At 43.6% G+C, this 17,344-nt stretch overlaps 9 protein-coding genes across 9 annotated transcripts; 5 read left to right on the top strand and 4 right to left on the bottom strand.

Annotated features, from left to right (window-relative positions):
* Positions 1 to 18: 18 nt before the first annotated feature.
* O0I10_002142 (uncharacterized protein) lies at positions 19 to 1,364 on the bottom strand (the record flags this gene model as incomplete). Its single annotated transcript, XM_058482230.1, has 6 exons — positions 19 to 378; positions 436 to 514; positions 577 to 793; positions 858 to 1,054; positions 1,139 to 1,209; positions 1,269 to 1,364. The coding sequence occupies 6 exons, from the start codon at positions 1,362 to 1,364 to the stop codon at positions 19 to 21; spliced, it is 1,020 nt and encodes a 339-aa protein (XP_058347361.1).
* Positions 1,365 to 2,088: 724 nt separating this feature from the next.
* O0I10_002141 (histone) lies at positions 2,089 to 2,763 on the top strand (the record flags this gene model as incomplete). Its single annotated transcript, XM_058482229.1, has 5 exons — positions 2,089 to 2,188; positions 2,255 to 2,322; positions 2,387 to 2,425; positions 2,491 to 2,602; positions 2,672 to 2,763. 5 exons carry the CDS (start codon positions 2,089 to 2,091, stop codon positions 2,761 to 2,763), a joined length of 411 nt encoding a protein of 136 aa, XP_058347360.1.
* Positions 2,764 to 3,766: 1,003 nt separating this feature from the next.
* Positions 3,767 to 4,052, top strand: O0I10_002140 (uncharacterized protein; the record flags this gene model as incomplete). The annotated part of the gene is made up of 2 exons (XM_058482228.1): positions 3,767 to 3,956; positions 4,039 to 4,052. 2 exons carry the CDS (start codon positions 3,767 to 3,769, stop codon positions 4,050 to 4,052), a joined length of 204 nt encoding a protein of 67 aa, XP_058347359.1.
* Positions 4,053 to 4,183: 131 nt separating this feature from the next.
* On the top strand, positions 4,184 to 4,730 carry O0I10_002139 (uncharacterized protein; the record flags this gene model as incomplete). The annotated part of the gene is made up of 4 exons (XM_058482227.1): positions 4,184 to 4,286; positions 4,347 to 4,483; positions 4,544 to 4,606; positions 4,671 to 4,730. The coding sequence occupies 4 exons, from the start codon at positions 4,184 to 4,186 to the stop codon at positions 4,728 to 4,730; spliced, it is 363 nt and encodes a 120-aa protein (XP_058347358.1).
* Positions 4,731 to 4,865: 135 nt separating this feature from the next.
* Positions 4,866 to 6,659, bottom strand: O0I10_002138 (uncharacterized protein; the record flags this gene model as incomplete). The annotated part of the gene is made up of 1 exon (XM_058482226.1): positions 4,866 to 6,659. The coding sequence occupies one exon, from the start codon at positions 6,657 to 6,659 to the stop codon at positions 4,866 to 4,868; it is 1,794 nt and encodes a 597-aa protein (XP_058347357.1).
* Positions 6,660 to 8,886: 2,227 nt separating this feature from the next.
* O0I10_002137 (uncharacterized protein) lies at positions 8,887 to 10,833 on the top strand (the record flags this gene model as incomplete). Its single annotated transcript, XM_058482225.1, has 7 exons — positions 8,887 to 9,033; positions 9,130 to 9,190; positions 9,329 to 9,360; positions 9,432 to 9,642; positions 9,703 to 9,771; positions 9,831 to 10,232; positions 10,304 to 10,833. 7 exons carry the CDS (start codon positions 8,887 to 8,889, stop codon positions 10,831 to 10,833), a joined length of 1,452 nt encoding a protein of 483 aa, XP_058347356.1.
* A 114-nt stretch (positions 10,834 to 10,947) lies between these two features.
* On the top strand, positions 10,948 to 11,765 carry O0I10_002136 (uncharacterized protein; the record flags this gene model as incomplete). Its single annotated transcript, XM_058482224.1, has 5 exons — positions 10,948 to 11,001; positions 11,066 to 11,139; positions 11,205 to 11,415; positions 11,490 to 11,628; positions 11,698 to 11,765. The coding sequence occupies 5 exons, from the start codon at positions 10,948 to 10,950 to the stop codon at positions 11,763 to 11,765; spliced, it is 546 nt and encodes a 181-aa protein (XP_058347355.1).
* Positions 11,766 to 11,851: 86 nt separating this feature from the next.
* On the bottom strand, positions 11,852 to 13,915 carry O0I10_002135 (uncharacterized protein; the record flags this gene model as incomplete). The annotated part of the gene is made up of 5 exons (XM_058482223.1): positions 11,852 to 12,624; positions 12,689 to 13,091; positions 13,161 to 13,468; positions 13,544 to 13,793; positions 13,886 to 13,915. The coding sequence occupies 5 exons, from the start codon at positions 13,913 to 13,915 to the stop codon at positions 11,852 to 11,854; spliced, it is 1,764 nt and encodes a 587-aa protein (XP_058347354.1).
* Positions 13,916 to 14,129: 214 nt separating this feature from the next.
* Positions 14,130 to 17,128, bottom strand: O0I10_002134 (uncharacterized protein; the record flags this gene model as incomplete). The annotated part of the gene is made up of 11 exons (XM_058482222.1): positions 14,130 to 14,168; positions 14,229 to 14,310; positions 14,365 to 15,188; positions 15,269 to 15,513; positions 15,568 to 15,760; positions 15,814 to 15,906; positions 15,973 to 16,129; positions 16,189 to 16,640; positions 16,702 to 16,787; positions 16,847 to 16,942; positions 16,999 to 17,128. The coding sequence occupies 11 exons, from the start codon at positions 17,126 to 17,128 to the stop codon at positions 14,130 to 14,132; spliced, it is 2,397 nt and encodes a 798-aa protein (XP_058347353.1).
* Between the last annotated feature and the right edge of the window lie 216 nt (positions 17,129 to 17,344).

Raw genomic sequence — 17,344 nt, 5'->3', positions numbered from 1 at the left:
ACTATCTAGTAATAGTACTTATTTCTGCCTACCCCCTCTTCCTCGTTTAGCTCCTCCACCTCGACGACTTGGTGTTGTAGTTTTTGATACGTCTGAAGCAGTGGATGTTGGACTAGGTGGATTGGATGATTTGGGTTTGGCAGGTTGATAATCGTCAAAGCTACGCCATGCATAATTTGTACACGCTGTGGCACCAGGAAGATCTTGAATCATCATGCCGACGCTGGGATGTGATAAACCAAAATACTCAGGACCAGAAACGGCAAAGTGTGTGCGTTGTGATTCTCGATTGGCTTCCTTCATGACGGTGGACCATGCAGCGGTTGGATTATCTTTTTCTATTACGAGGTCTGGCTGATCGGATGGAGCAATACAAAACTATAGCATGACAATGGATGAGATGGGATGGATGATATAGGGGTTATTATTTATTACCTTTGGTGCGGTGGCTCCTTCTTGAATAGAACATGTATAGGTGATCATGTTATCTGGATTGACCATGCTCTTGTATTGTCTATAGTAGTAGCATGGATTCATTAGTATAAATGATGGTGATGATGATGATGTATTGTGTACCTTTCTATTTTGTAACCCACTGGGAAGATATAACGGTTGTTGTGGTACGCAGGATTATCTGAGATGACGGTGCCGAGACTCAGCAATTTGATGGTCCCGAGTTGAATGGGCATAATGTAATCTCCTGCTTCATCTTTTTCGGCTGTCACGAGACGATGTCGGTTCTTTCGACCTCCTCCTGTTCCTGGGGCTGCTCGTTTTCTCTTTTGACCTGATCCTGGTGATATACATATATATATATAAGTACATACATGCAATAATGAAAGGTGTCATTTACATACCTATTGCATCCATGCTCATCCACGGTACTTCTTCCTCTGATGATTCCTCTGATGATGACGATTCTTCTTCTGGTGATGGTGCACTAAGCTCTCCCAAATCATCATCCTCATCATAGATACTGCTATCGTCATCATCCTCGTCGTTCGACTCTGGGTGCTTTGATTGATGATTGGCTGCAATCGTGTCCAATAGTTCACTATACAGGAAAAGAGATACATAATGAAAAATGAGCGAACTTGGAGAAGTACCTTGGACGAGGACCGTATCGTTTCATACATACCATCGTTGGCGTCGTAAGCGTGCAATGACTCGTAAGGATTTGTCCAACTGGTCGGTCAAGTCGCGATTCCTCTGCAAAGGACACACACTCAATGAGGACATTCTCCGATGGATACCGATCGTGCACTTACGTCGAGTAAACGTTGTACTTCAGCTTCCATTTTATCTGTCATGTTGGTCGAGCCGGCGATTGCAGCAAGTTGATCTGTTGATTTGGAAGTTGACATGGAAAAGAAGAGCGGCTAGTCGCAATGTGGTAAACCGTCATTTACTCCTCCGCTCCCTTCCACCCACCCACTACCGCGACGAGTCCAAGTAAGCAAAAAGCAAAAGTATTGACACCCGCGTCAGCAATCACTCACAATAAGCCACCTATAAATACGCGTCCACCATCATTGTTTCAAAGAGTGTCGTTTTACATGACATGCATAACGATGTAGTAATGACATGTGATTCCTTGCCTAGAAGATACATTATATAGATACAAAGCAATGGGTGATATCAACCAATGTAATAAAATGATGAAGGGGTGCTTGTGGTGGAAAATGTCAACGCTGATAAGATACTATCGAGTGAGGGATGTGGCACCACGTGTGTATGTTGTAGCTTGTGATCACCCATGGGAGGCGGGAGGTATGCTGCTGTGTGCGTATGTGTCAAAAGTGAATGACGTCGTCTAGTTGTCAAATACATGCACGCTTACACACATACCTTTAAGCAAAAGGGTTAGGGGTGGTGGATAAGAGCAATGTAAGAGAAGGGAAGCAAGAATAGATCCATTCATGAAAAGTGCCTAAATGTCATCATTCGACGGTGTGTATAGTGTGTCAAGATCACCTATATAAAGATTGGAATATCTGGGATTCAGGCGAATTACTGAATCTGCTAAACACATGACCTGTGTTGCGGGTTTGTGTTTGCTCCTTTCTCCACTTTCCTTCACTTTCAGTCATGGCCCGTACAAAGCAAACTGCTCGCAAGTCCACTGGTGGTAAAGCTCCCAGAAAACAACTCGCTACTAAGGCTGCTCGCAAATCAGCTCCCACTACCGGTATGCTTGCTCTATAACTCGTAGATGGAATGGAATGTCCATGATTGACTGGATTGGCCCATTTAGGTGGTGTGAAGAAGCCTCACCGTTATAAGCCTGGTACCGTCGCCCTCCGTGAAATCCGTAGATATCAGGTAAAATGACCCTGTGACAATGATTCGTCACATGTACTCATCATTCTTTTGTGTGTGTATATAGAAATCGACCGAATTGTTGATTCGCAAGCTTCCTTTCCAAGTAAGTTGAAGCATTATGGATGAATGACGACTACTGCGGACTCTTCTCACACACATTTGCTTTAGCGTTTGGTTCGTGAAATCGCTCAAGACTTCAAGACCGATTTGCGTTTCCAATCCTCTGCCATTGGTGCCTTGCAAGAAGCTGCCGAAGCTTATTTGGTCTCTTTGTTCGAAGGTAAAGGATGAGGCGTGTGTGTGTGGGATGTGTGTATGTGACCCTTACAATGGAATGTATATGATTTAGACACCAACCTTGCTGCTATCCACGCCAAGCGTGTCACCATTCAACCCAAGGATATTCAACTCGCTCGTCGTCTTCGTGGTGAACGCTCGTAAACCATCTATCCTGAAATGATCAATCCAGTAGTTATTGCAGTTTCCCTATCGTCTCGTTAAATCTGCTGTTCAATGAATTAAATTGCTGAAGTGCATGCATAAAACATTGTCCGATGTGTCTGCCAAGATGCAGATTTATTCAGCAGCCGTTGTTTCTAGTATGAGGGTATAATGGCTACAATGTTTGATTTGTTTACGGAAGAGTGGGACATGACAAAAGTGGTGTGAAAATAAACTTTAGTACTGTGTGGGTGCTTTATACACAGTAGATTGCAGTGAAAGTTGAACATGAAAAGAGAATTTTGGTGGATGAAGATTTTTTGGGTGACTAAGAGATTTATTGTTGGACGTTGGCAAAGTAATCTTGTGAACAAGCACTTTTATTTTGGAGGGTGGCGAGAAGAATAATGGCGGCGGGTGAATTCAAGAGCGATTGCTACTAGCAAACCCGCTGTATGTATGCATGATGCAAAAGGTCCGCTTGGGCATACAAAAAGTGGGTCCCTCACGTACACTGTTTGTACTCTTCTTCCTTTTACCTTATTGTTCCGCTTCCCCATCTTGCAAGCTGCATTCAATTGGGTCATCGCTGTGGATTGGTTGGCATATTACATGTGTTGGGAAGGCCGTTATTGCAGAGTACAAAGGCGAGAAGGATGTTTGGGAAAGACGTGCTGTTTTCTTTGTCCTGTTAACGCAAGCCTTTTCTTTTACGATACGAATCACCACCACTAGCAACGGCATTGCCATTACACACATTGACCACGGCATGGTATGAAAAGGTAATATGGTAGAAGTACCATGGTGGGGAAAGGGGGTTGTGCGATACATATGAAAAAAGGCTTATGTGGCTGATTGGTTTATTTTATTAGAATCAGTAATCAAGGACATTGTGCAGTATCGATCCGGCTAGCAAAAGGAGCAAGGCATCAAAGTCATAGGCTATGCCAGGAAATCCAAAGGTGAAGAATCGCTTGATGATCGCACTCGACTACTGCGAAAGATGGTCAACAATTTACAGTATCGATCTTTGGTTGATCTTGTATATGCTTCTCCCTCATCTTCTTCCAAGGAAAAGCTTGCCAACAGGGACGACAATGGAGTTGAAGCAGTTGAAGGAACCGATGGAACGACGCAAAAGCTGATCGAGTATTTGAATTCTTCGGGGATGCATATCTTTCTTGACAACCAACGTCGACGATTTACAACAATTTCTTGCCCATCACCGAAATATCAAAAAGATGCTAGTGGATAGATTACCATATACTTGGATAGTGATGAAATCATAAACAACAACAATAGTGCTAGTAAATTTGATTGTAGAAAAGGTACAGAACAACGATCGAAATAAACAATTTGTGTCTGTGTCGGAATAAGTGGAGCTGCAGGAAAGCGCTGGGCAATCGCATCTTCCCTTACTATGGCCACGCCAACAACACCCGAAACAGCTTCACATGAAGACACTCCACCATTCACTTTTGAACAAGCTGTTGAAAAGCATAAACAGGAAGATTCCACCATAGGTAAGCTTGGATTAGGTCTAATGCCCCTCTTGTGCTAATGAACAGTGATCTCTGCTATAGTGATCCTTCGCTTTCGAGCTATTGGCAACGCACCTATCCTAAAGACACCTTATCGAAAAGTCAATGCCACCTTCACCGTTCAGCGTGTAATCAACTTTTTACGTAAAGAGTTAAAGTACAAGGACATCGATCCCTTGGTAAGCCGTGTAAGGATATGGACATACTTGTTGCATGGTGACTTGACGCCTATCTTGTAGTATGTGTACATCAATAGTGCATTTGCACCGGCACCAGATGAGACCATGGGAACTTTATTCAAGGTAATGTATGCGAGGAGGTGGATACGGTAGGGAAGGTATCTAGCTAACATCCTTCCTCTCATAGTCATTTAGCACAGATGGTCAACTCATAATAAATTACTGCACAATGGCAGCTTGGGGATGACAACAACAAGATGATTGGATGATGAATGATGATGATGGCATGATATTACCCAACGACAATGAAAAGTGATCAACCATGTGATATAATTAAGCAAGAAACTTGGCTATCTATTTTACATCAAAGACATCATTCGTGCTATCGAGAGCCCAAACGATGCTTCCAACCTTTCCAAAAGGCTGAATTATTATTATTAGAAGTACTCTTTCTAGATAGCTTGATCGTCGGCTGGCGACTGATATTGGTGGTGGATGATTGAGGCGGCGGTGGCGGCGGCGATGTGGGTGATGATGATGAAGATGGCATGGTGGCAATGATGCTATGATGTGGTGGTGGATGATCAAGCCAAGCTGGTGATGGTGATCGTGGTGTGGTTTCTCGATATACCGTACTACTGCAAATATCCTGTGCTTTGATAGCTGCATAGTCAGCCGATGACCATGAGGATGCAGGTGATAATGTGGATATGGATGTAGAGCTTTGAACAACAGAGGATCGTGCAGGTAGCGGTGGTAAAGGATCACGAGGTGGTGCTGTGAGTGGTGGTGTGGATCGGCCAAGATGCAATGATGTGCTTAAAGAGGATCGTGTTGAGGCAAGTTGTTGCTGTTGTTGCTGTTGTTGTTGTCGTAAAGATGAGCAAGATGCGCGAGAAAGTGGATGACCCGTTGAGTCCGTTCTCGACATTTCTGATAAAATATCAATGGATGAACGCACTGAAGCCGATCTACTACGATTTGGAGTCTTGCAAGGGGGTGATGTGGTGGTGGTAGTACGTTTGAGCAAGTCTTCTCTCTCATCCAAGAGCCTTGCCAGCAAAGCTCTCTTATCTTCCAATTCAATACGTTGCAACTCCATTTGTTCCTGAAGCAGCAGCTGATCGTTGCTACGTTGCGTGCTGGATAGCTGAGATTCAAGTGCAGCAATCAACTTGTCTTGTTTACGCACAACCTCAGTAAGGGCTCTCGTTTGAATGCGTTCGCTTTCAAGCTCACCAGCTTGTAACTCAAACATCATGTGTGCCCCTCTTTCGAGTGCCGACATTTGCTTCTTGATAGAAAGGAGCTGCTCATGGTCAACTGTAACAACGACCTCCTTATCACAACTCATAGTCTCCTCGTCATTTTCATTGCTCGTTCTCGCTGATGTACAACCCGTACTCACTGAGCTCTTGTCATAGGTATCAAGTAGACAATTCCAAAAGTCGTCAGGTTGATCACTACGAGTCGTATTGGTCTCAACAGTGATACGGCGTTGTTTGCTGGCATCTTCAAGATGATGGTCATTGTCTTGGTGGCTGCGATAGGAAGCAAGTTGTTGTTCAAGCTCTTCGTGTTCTTGCGACATTTGCTCCAACTTGTCGCTCAAGTATTGTATACGTATTTCATAATCACGTATTTGTGATGACATGACGTTGCTGTCTTTGGTAATAATCATTCCCTCTTTGGTCTGAAGCTGCTCAATCGTGGTTTGCGCTGCTTGATATTGCTGCATGATAGTTTCATACATGCACGTCAACTCATTGATCATTACGTCAATTTTGTCGCCCCTGTTATCCTTATTATCAGATGTTAACGTTGATTGTGTGGCTGTTGCTCGTTTGTTCAATGATGAGGATGACGTCTTTGTATTAATGGTGGTGGTGTTGGTATTAGGTTGGGTAATTGTTGTCGTGTTTGTGGTAATACGTGCATGCTGGTGTTGATCAAACTTGCTGAGCATGGATGCAACCCCACCACCCGATGTCGTACGAATGCGTTTCAATTCAGCGTTGCTCTCTTTTTTTTCTGTGGGATTGCTATTCCTCCAACAAGTGTTCGCCAACTTTACCGGAGGTGAGGGTGGTGCAATTTGTGATGATAATTTGCACGCACCACTAGATGAGCTCGTTGCATTCTTGTTTAGTAATGCGACTGCTGCCTGAACGCTCATGTTGCTCACTTGATAAAGGAAGGGAAAGAAAAAAACACAAAAAGGGGCAACCAGCACTTTATATTCAGGCCACCTTTAATCAACCTCGCTTACCACCTTGTGTGCAGATCCAACAAAAGTAAAATCAACCCCCAAAATCAACCTCCTTGGCTCTCCTGTGTGCCTCTTCTAAAGATCAAAAAAGAGCACAAAAACTGCTTTGAGAGCGGATTTCTCCTTGAATAGATGTCATTTGTTGCACATGATAATGTGGGTATGGAATACAGCTGTACATTCTCTTAGCTTTCCCCCATTGTTCACCCGTGATTTATCCACCGTATACTTGTTGCTGCATCCTCCATACTCGTTGTTATGTATGTTGTGGCTCCCCAAATGTGCTCCCAATATGTGTCATGCAAGTATCCAGGGACGTGCAAATACATTCAATCTCCCATGCATATTGATCAGCCGCTTCGGATGGATCGGATTCAATATTCCTTTTCCTTCTCCTGTCGTCATTTTATCTGTCGCCTTTGGGGCTCTTTGATCCGCTAGGGTTGTTGCGAGAACAAGGGGCGTCCCTTGTTTGCTGTGGCGACTTGTGGTGCGCAACAAGCGCTATTTTTGTATACTTCAGATCTATCCTCGTGTGTGTGTGTGCTAAACGAAATACATGAAACATACTGCAAGGGGCCCAATATGCATATCCAGATACATCGGCGGTGATGTTCAATAGGATCTATAGCCAAGCTATTACAATAGCCATCATATGGATTTGCATTTTGATACTTGAAATACGTCCATTGGATGTTCTTTGGGGTTTAGCGCCTGGTGGTATTACACGCCGCTGCTGCTGGATCATGATTGCATAAGGGTACATATAGCTGAATCAATCATTTAATAAAGAGCGCTTGGGGCAACCATAATTCTGATGATGGGATATCCCTCGACAAAGTCTACCCATATAGTTTTGCTGCCATTCACGTGAAACTTGTAGTCAGCGACCGGTATAACATTTGGTTCCACTAAAGCACCTGAATCATTGATAGCGGATTGTATGATGCTATTATTGGCCATCCCTAGGTTATAAATGGGAGATTGAGCAATCATGTACTGCATTAGTAATAGTAAGCAAGTACAGATTTTAAAGCTGTGTCATGGGCTTTTAGGATCAAGAGATATGATTAGCTGAAAGTAGACACCATGGCTCGTTGATAGCACGTAGACCAGGAAACACCATTTACTGTTGCCATGCAAAAAGTTTAAGCCATTCATGCACTCATCGATCCGTTTACTATCTTGGGAATCGGTGGGCTATATACTACATGGACATCTAACGTGTTTTTACCTACATCAAACTAATGGCATCAGCTGTGCGCCAATAATAAAGATCATGAACAACAGGTGGGTGGCATAAAAATTATCATGGATCGTTTCTTTTTAGCATTGATGGCATCAACAATGGCCATTGCATGTAATCTATTAGTTCATTTATGGGTCATGCTATATTGAGACCATCTGTGACACCGTAAACGGCTCCTACTTGTCTTTGACAGTTATACAATCGTTCTTTCTCCTCATTTTGTAAAAGCACATGGGAGGGGATTTTTTTGTTGCTGATGATCTCTCGGCAATCAGGATCCGAAAACATGAAATGGTAATGCTAAATATGCATTGTCTGTGGTGTTGCTGCAAAGTGGCAGGGAGATAATAAGTAACCAAAGCCCTGGTTTCCTTGTCCGGACTCCTGCGATTTCCGCGATTTCTTTGCTGCAATGATGCTTATTGGCCTGGGTGCACGTGCCAGTTGATGCTTTTTTTGTCATGTTGTTCCATGGATTGAAGATACACACGGCCAATGCTTTCATTTCATTTTCTTCATCTTCTATGGTGCGATCCAAGATGGACCATGTCTATTATCCATTTCCTTTCAAGACAATGTATAGCAACCACATAGCATTTAAGCAATATGGTCACATAACGCGGCTGATATTGAATGTGTGCTACCTCGACCGCTAGAAAGGAATCTTTTGGCGGAGCAAGTGGTTGTATGCAATCGAAAAAATAGTTGTGTACCTCTTTCCACAACAAGTAGATCACTGGGACGTGGAAAATGATATAGGCCAACCCAGATCCAACTTTTTATTTCTTGCTGCTTCTTTAACCTTGTACATCCCTTCTCTTTCATCTTTTACCACTACCCTTCCTTTCACTTTACAACCTTTATCTTTACTTTTCCTTTCCTATTATGCGTCAATCGCTAATTTGGGCCGCCGCTGTCTACTTGACAGCTTCCACTACAGCATTTGCGGATCCGATTACCGTTCCTCTTTTCCGCCGCCACAACAACGAAGGCTTTGTAAAAGCTGATGCCGAGCAACTTGATAATGGCGTGGTACGAATACCCCTTCCAATACAACATACATCCACACATCCACACACAAAAGGAAGACGTTGCCATGGATACCAATTTTTCTTTTACTTCATGTAGCTAGGTGGCAAGGTGCTTATTGGCAATCCTCCACAAGAATTTACCATGGCATTCGATACGAGTGAGTAAAAGGGCTCAACTAGTGTGTACACAAGACCAAAGGAGAAAAAAGGGGAAAGGGGAAGAAAGGAGTCAACAACATGGTCACTAGACAATGAATTGACAGCCGACTAAAACTCACATGCGTTATCCTTTGCAGATACCGGTTACTCTTGGGTGCGAGGATCGCGTGTATGTTTGTTTTTGTAAACAGCCTACCAGTAATACCATCATCACTCATTCATTTTTGATGTATGTGATAGTGCAAGAGCGAAAATTGCTTGGATCGTTGCACCTACTATGCTCGTCGTTCTGAAACTGCTGTATCCACGGGCGAGAAATTCAAGGTTAAATATGGCGATGCTTGCGTTGAGACCACTGTTTACCTCGACTCCGTTGAATTTGGTGGGATGAAAATCGAGTCGATGCCTTTTGGTGGCGCTTATAGAATGACAGGATTTGACCATGGCTTTGGTATGCATGGTTTCTTCTTCTTTAGACACTTTAAAAACTAATTCTACTTTTGGGATGTAGATGGCTATCTTGGTTTGGGTAGAGATGTTGATTTTAACAAAACCACTCTTTATTCAAGCACAGCAAAGAGTAAGAACGTTACCACCATTAAAGAAAAGGGTGACTAATAAGAGATCATCATGTAATAGGCTTGATGCGTCGTGCAGTCCTTGGTTCCTCAGCCTTTGTCACCAACGCATATCAGTCAAGCTTTATGACTAGTGCACAATTTGGCATGTATGTTACCTCCCAGAGTGACAATGGTTTCGATCAAAGTGGAGGTGTCCCTGCAGAGGATGACGGAGATAGCGATGAGCAAGAAGCTGAAAATGATAACAATGAAACCACATCTGATATCAGCACACCCACCGATACCATTTCTCCTCCTACCAGCAGCAGCAACGTTACAGAAACACCCACCACGGGAGTGCCAGCCGATGAAACCAATGATTCGGAAGATCCTTCTTTGTTGGATGACATTGTATCGGGCGGCTTTGGATTCATCAAGAAGCGTACCAATGTTGAGGAACCAGCAGGTTATCTTGTTCTTGGTATGTGTAGTTGCAATAACATGCCACTCTTTGTTTTTGTTTATCTAATCCTCCTTTGTTTACGCATGTAGGTGGCATCGATAAGAGCGTCATTAAGGGCGATGTTCATTATATTGATTTGGCTGATAGCGAAACTGGCAGCTGGGATGTACCAATTTCCCTTGTTCGATTTGATCAGAAGCTATTGATGGAGCAAAAGAAAGGCGCTGTTGCATCCATTAGCACTTCACAGCATTGGATATCGATGCCAGCTGATCAAGCTGATATTTATCACAAAGTATTTGGTGGTAAATTCCAAGAACGCACTCAAACATACAAGGTGAAATGTAGCAAGATTCACAAGATGCCTCGTCTGAAGTTGTATCTTGGTGACTATGCAGTCGAGATTCCAGCCCAATATTGGACACGTGTGATTGATGCTAAGAGAGACTGCTGTGCAACTCGCATTGCTCGTGGTCAATCGGATCGAGATTGGATCCTTGGCACAGCATTTACTAATCTTTTCTATACCACGTTTGACCCTGTTGAAAACAAGATTGGCTTAGCACTTAAGAAAGGACAAAAAGATGATGGCTTGAGAGTTGTCAAGAAAGTACATTAGATCAGTAGTAGCACTGAGTTAGTTCGTTCTCCTCCTTTTGTATCACCAACACGTCTCTTTCACATTTTTTGTCACCCGCCCGCTCTTCTCTCTTTTCCTTCCACATTATTCAACATGGCAGCCAAGATGGACACCAATCCTCGGGGTATCCCCAAATCTCCCTTTGTTGTATGTTTTATCTCCTTTTATTCAGTAAAGCAGCTTGTTCATTGAAATCGAATACGCATTGTAGGAACGCGTTGAAGACTATGTATCCGATGCCGAACCTGCCGAAGTCGTCTTGCGTAAATTCCAAGAAGCCATCAGGTACTTGACACGTCCCATCGATACGACGACCCAAAGGCTCACACCATTTCATATACTCCACTCAGCAAATACAAGTTTATGGAAGTCAACCTGTTACAACGTCGCAAAGTGCTCGAAGACAAGATACCAGAGATCGAAAAGACGATTGCCATGGTCGAGTTCTTGACTGAGAAGCAACAAGGTGGTGAACCAGTGTACACGGATTATGAATTGAATGATACATTGTATTGCAAGGCCAAGGTCGAGCCATCAGGCACTGTGTATCTTTGGTTGGGCGTAAGTGATTGCTGCTGAGGGGATCCAATGTGGACTTGCGAATGATTGGATGGTAATGTGTGATTATGTGACAGGCCAATGTCATGCTTGAATATACCTTTGATGAAGCCAAGGATTTGTTGTCATCCAAATGTGAAACAGCAAAGACATCTTTGAAGAACACTATCGAGGATTTGGAGTTTTTGCGAGATCAAATTACGACCATGGAAGTTAGTAAGTATCATCAATCAATGGATGAGTAGGGTTTAGTGGATACTAAGTGGGGGTTGTTTTCTTGTAAAGACACTGCACGAGTATACAATTGGGATGTCAAGCAACGACGACAAGCACGGGAACAAGGAGCAAAATAGTCAACTATATATATCAACTTTCATGAATACACCACCCCATTTTGCACGTGATCAAAAAGGATGAACATGGATGGTTTATTGGACAATTACTGATGTTTATGGAAACAATTATTGCAATGACCTTTTTTGAAGACATTGGGGCTAAAGTCATCACATCCACACTCGTGACAATCGGGTTGAGCAGGAACATCCGCATTTATCGTCGTAGCTGCAGGGGTGACAGCTCTTGCATGAGCTTGTGGACCAAGTCGCATTGAGGATCCACTGGTTGATAATTGTGGAGATGAGGATGAAACGGGAGGAGGTGGAGGACGACGCGTGGAATTAGAGACACTTGGAGATACACGTGAAGCTGGTGGTGGTGGAGGAGTTCGACTTGCTTGAGCAGCTGCTGTAGGCTTTGTATCCAAAGGAACATACGTGCTGCTACGAGAAGGCATGGGTGGAGTGCTAACAGATGAACTCGAACGAGATGGCATAGCAGGTCTTGGTGGTGATGTATAAGCAGAAGGTTGATGATCACTAAAAGGGGAATCTTCTTGAACTTGTGGTGCTGGTGCAGGTGGTGAATAAACTTGTTGTTGTTGTTGATAATAATGGTCTTGTGCAATTTCTTCTTCATGGGGTTCTTCATGAATCACGGGACGAGCTGGTGTGGGTGGTGAACGATGGGCGGTGATTTCTTCCGTATAATTGACAGGGAAAATACCACGGCGCTTGGGTCCAATATGCTCTACTTCACCGAGCCACCATCCTTCATCCACTTCTTCCACAACAGTAATCACATCACCAGCACGGAAAGAGAGCTCCTCAAGGGATTCACCATCAAAGTCGTACATTGCTTTCCTTCGTCGTGTAGCTGATAAACGAAATAAAGGGTTAAGTCTTGCATAAAAGGGATACAAAATACGCCCACACTTTACCTGGTTGATGTTGTGATTGACGTCGAGGCATAGGAGGAGGTTGTCTTGGTTCACTGTTTGTGCTGCGAATAGATGCTGAACTAGGCACACGGCGTGGGGCATGGATACCAAGGCTATCTTGGCTACCTTGACGTACGCTAGGTCTTCGTTGTTGTGCCATAGACAATCCGCCACCTCCTTCTGATCCATAAAAGTAATCATCATTTTGGTATGAGAGCGGTGTGCTAGCAGGGCTGGCGGATACTGATCTGCCATTGGTATAAGGGCTACGTGCTGTTTGTCGTGCAAGAGTCTTGATTTGGTTGTCCCAATTGGATCTCATGTTGTTCAACAACTCGGTTGCTTGACTATGGTATGTGAATTGAGCTTCAAGCACACGACGTAATGCTTCCAAATGGGTGTCCTTTTAAAAAGTTGTCAAATAAGTGAGACACGCGTGTTTTTATACATCCTAATGTTGTCCCCCATTTACCTCATAGTCCTGCAAGTAAACCATTTTTTGAATCAAATCATATTCGGTTTCTTCATACTTGAGCTTTGATGCCTGCATCTCTTGCTCCCATTCTGGTTTCTCTTTTTTGGCCTTTTGCAATCTTCCCATTTTGGCATCATAATCCAAGCGTCGAGATTCAAGCTTCTTTCGTAGTGCCTGATATTCCTTGTATTCATGCAATCCAACTTCAAGCGTAGCCATGTAATCATCTTTGATAATGCTGGAAAGCTCATCTTGTAGCATGGCAATTCTCGATTCGATTTCACCAAGGTTACTCAATGCAGCCCCTAAGTTGCCAGGTATATTGAGAACAGAGCCTTTCTCATGATCCCATATCCCTTTTCATGCACTAGGCTCCTTACCTAAAGGCGAGTCTTCCGAGAAGGCCATGCCATGATTGCTCCACATCTCACCCCAAGCTTGAATAGGGTATACTTTGGTCTTGTTGTCCTCTGGTGATGGCTTCTTCTTGGATAGCTGACCATGAACAAGCTCAGATGCCGAGTACACCTTTTCAAAACCAGTGCGTTTACGCTCCGTGTCAGCTTCGAGTTGTTGAAAATCCTCCGTTTGTAGTGTCATTTTAGCAGCACCAAGGCGTTCGCCTGTCCACTATGAGCGTTGTGTGTTAATAAAAGGTGGTACGACGGGATGAGCAACAACACGTCTTGTCCTGCTCATCATCCAAACCCAGATCAGCGTACCTGTTTCAGTTTTCCAAAGTTCTTAATCATCTTGTCGCGTCAATGTAAAAGGAACGGTAATATGAACAAAGGAAAAGAAGGAAAGAAAAAAGGAAAGGTGGAGCGCAACAATAAAAACGACACCATCTATTTTAGGTGCCAAACGCACGCATTGGTCTGAGAAAAAAAAAGGTACACTATATTAGGCTGAAAGGCGAGACTTTGACAGTATTGGTCCCATGCGCACAAAGCATATGTTTATATATTATGATGGTACTACTAATGATAAAATGCTTTCCACATCCTATTGAAGACCCCATTAATACACTTTTCTAATGTTGTCGTATGATGTTGCCATGCTCACCTCGGGATTAAGTGGTTTAGGTGTCTCGCACCGTGTATGGGCACCAGAGATAATTTCTTGCAGCATAGAGCTCATCCATTTGCTTCATAAAATGATGTTAACTACACGTATCACTATTCCACATACAAACGCTTACTTGTCATGCTGTGTATATGGCCACATCATCAATCGAAGATACTCGACATCCAGCTGCAGCTGTTGATAATCCGATTGCTTGAGACGCATTTGTCGTACAGTCTCCAGGAACGCCTTTAGCAACATGCGTAGTACACCTGCACATACACCCACTGGAGTTGGATCAACGGATCGATAAATGTCGACTCGCTCAGCAAACAATTTATCAATGTTGCTCATCATGTTTTGAGTCATGTCATAGCCAAACTTGGGAATAATGCCGAGACCTGTTACTTCGCCTGGCGTTTCGGATGATGTGGTTGTCAAGCTGTGGGTAGATTGAGTGGGTCGGGTATAAAGGCCTTCACTGGCTGTTGATCCAAAGCGATATTCATAATCCATATCTGACATTTCAGTACCGCCACCACCACCGCCACCGCCGGCACCACCATTGCCCTCTGGTGAAGGTGTTTGCGGATAAACGGTTTCAACCAATTGCTCAATGTATCGCACTCTTTCAAATGCATCCACCCAAGCTTGCGACACATGTTCAGGCTTGCCATCCAATCGATCCCCTCGAAGATACTCGTTTTGTATCAGCAATGTCAATCGAAATCCTTCTTGCATCGTTTGCTTATTCAACAAGCTTTGACCTTTGTGTATGTACTGCTCCATCATGTTATGCGCGTCCTCCCTTGAATCATCATCATCATCATTTGCTGCTGCTGCTGTATCCTTTCTAGGGAGGTTGCTGTATACTTCAGGGATGATATGCTCGGCCAAATCATAGCATAAGCGGGAGCCAACGATCAATTTGACAGCATTGTCATTATCCAATTTGCTACCCTACAATGACCGCCCACAAATTAATCAATCAGCATGCAGGAAAAAGGGGAAAATGATCCCAATTCACGTGCTCTACTTACCGAAATAGTGTCAAGCAATGATTGCCACATTCTTTCAACGCTTTGGCGTACGTGCACCAAGAAATTCGGCTGGCTATCAGGGGTCAACGTCTCCAACATGTTGCGTAGTGATCCCAAACATTCGTTTTCGATATGTTGTATGAGCCATGATGCAGTGTCGTAGATGAAATCATTGAGTGCGTTCTTGTTTGTACTGATTCCCTCAATTGTATCCAAGCTGAAACCATCCAGTCGGGTCATCCGTGCTAATAAATTTTATCAGCACACGGCTAGCGTTGGTTTCTTCATTTGGCACTAACCTTTTAGTTGATCCACCGACGTAAACATTAAACCATCAATAAATCCTGATTCACGCTCATCCATAAGTGTCTGCATTCTCTTGTCGATAGCGGCCAGCCGCACCAATGCACTTGCGTTTTCAGATACTGAGGCTGTAAGGTTGTGTAAATGCTTGATCTGATCCAACGTTTGTTGTCCATTCATGCTAGTTGTCTACGTATCAACATGAATAAGGCGGATCATCATATCATGATACCCATTCATACCTGTAATTTTGTGTACTCAGAAGCCTTATGGAAAAATGCGTCTATGTGTGGTGTAATAGCTTGCATAAGGTCACTCTTAGCCTGATCCTTATCCTATATTTAATCCATGAGCATCCATTTGTGTAAAAGACATTGATAGATAAGAGAGAAAATCCTTACATATGGTATAGATGCTTCTTCTTCGGTCGACACAGGTTTCAGGAAGAGTGATTCAAAGTGCTTGACAGTATCCTCGAGAGGCATGAGTGCTTTTGATGTGAGCTCATCCACCGTATCCACGCCATTTGCATCACATGTATGAAGCCTTGCCACTTGCCTATATGAAAATCCCCCATCAATACAATGCCCATCACATGATCCATCCTGGGTACTTACACATCAAGATATTCCTTCCATAACTTGGGTGGATCCTCTTGTAGAAGCAAAAGAAGACGCATATCTTCTGCCATGTCATCCAATTTCCTGTCCGGTTGCTTTGCATTCTTCCAAATCTCATCCCTGATCTTATTGATGATAGCCTCGGAGTCACGTTCAATGCCTTTAAATGCTGCCAGGTGCTGATAATGATTGAGGAGTCGTTTTGCCTTTGTGTAGTACTTGACAGCTTGTGCATAATGACCATTCGCTAGACACCGCCCAAGACGATCCGGTAGCTCAAAGATAAATTGCAATCTCTTGAGGAGGTTGTGAACATTGGTAAGACGCTGAATCTTTTCTCGATTTGGACCAAGGGCATTGGTGATATTGGTGCACTGCTGGGTGATGCTGTTCATGCTATCGTTGAGCCGACTCATCTCTGATTCCATGCTCTCGACGTTGGACTTCATCTATACATGCACCCTTAGTACCCATTCATTGTCCCATATTACCTATTATCCTTATACAAACCTTACGAATCGTATCAGTGGCACTAATAAACTTGCTGTAGTTCTCATACACCAACGTTTTCATATCACCGTCAATCTCGCGAATCTCTGCAATAAGAGTGCCATTAGGGCCACTTGCTCCCTTGTCATACACCCATTCTCTTTACCTGCCACCAGCTCATTATCGCGTTTGATAAGACCACTCAACGTCTTCTCCTTGAGTAACCGAGAAAAATACTTGTTGGGCTCAAATGTGTCGCTGTCTACCCATGGAATGTCAATGGACATGGTCTTTGGTGGTCATCACGTTCTTCGTTACCAATATCCAGAGGCTGGCGATTGTCTCCTGCAGCTGATCCACTGATACCATAGTATTTGAGGAGGTTGACATTGCGTTCACGAGAGCGACCCTTACGTTCTGGAGGGCTGGTTCGAGGAGGGTCGCTCATGTTGGGTAAGTAGTAGGAAGAAGGGATATCGAAAAAGGAAAGAAGACGCACACACACAGGAATTGATCGGGATTCAAACATTAGCTGTTTTCGTCCCACTAAGGAAGAGGTGTATTATGCAAGAAAGGTACTGATACAAATGCAGCTAATGTAAGAACTAAATACGATGCTACATCACACTAGATGACGAGGATGAAGATTAATGCTGATGATGAT

This window comes from Lichtheimia ornata (genome assembly GCF_029851405.1).
Source record: "Lichtheimia ornata isolate CBS 291.66 chromosome Unknown scaffold00005, whole genome shotgun sequence".
NCBI lineage: Eukaryota > Fungi > Mucoromycota > Mucoromycetes > Mucorales > Lichtheimiaceae > Lichtheimia > Lichtheimia ornata.
Note: the sequence above shows the minus strand (reverse complement) of the source record. Positions and strands in the feature narration are given on the sequence as shown.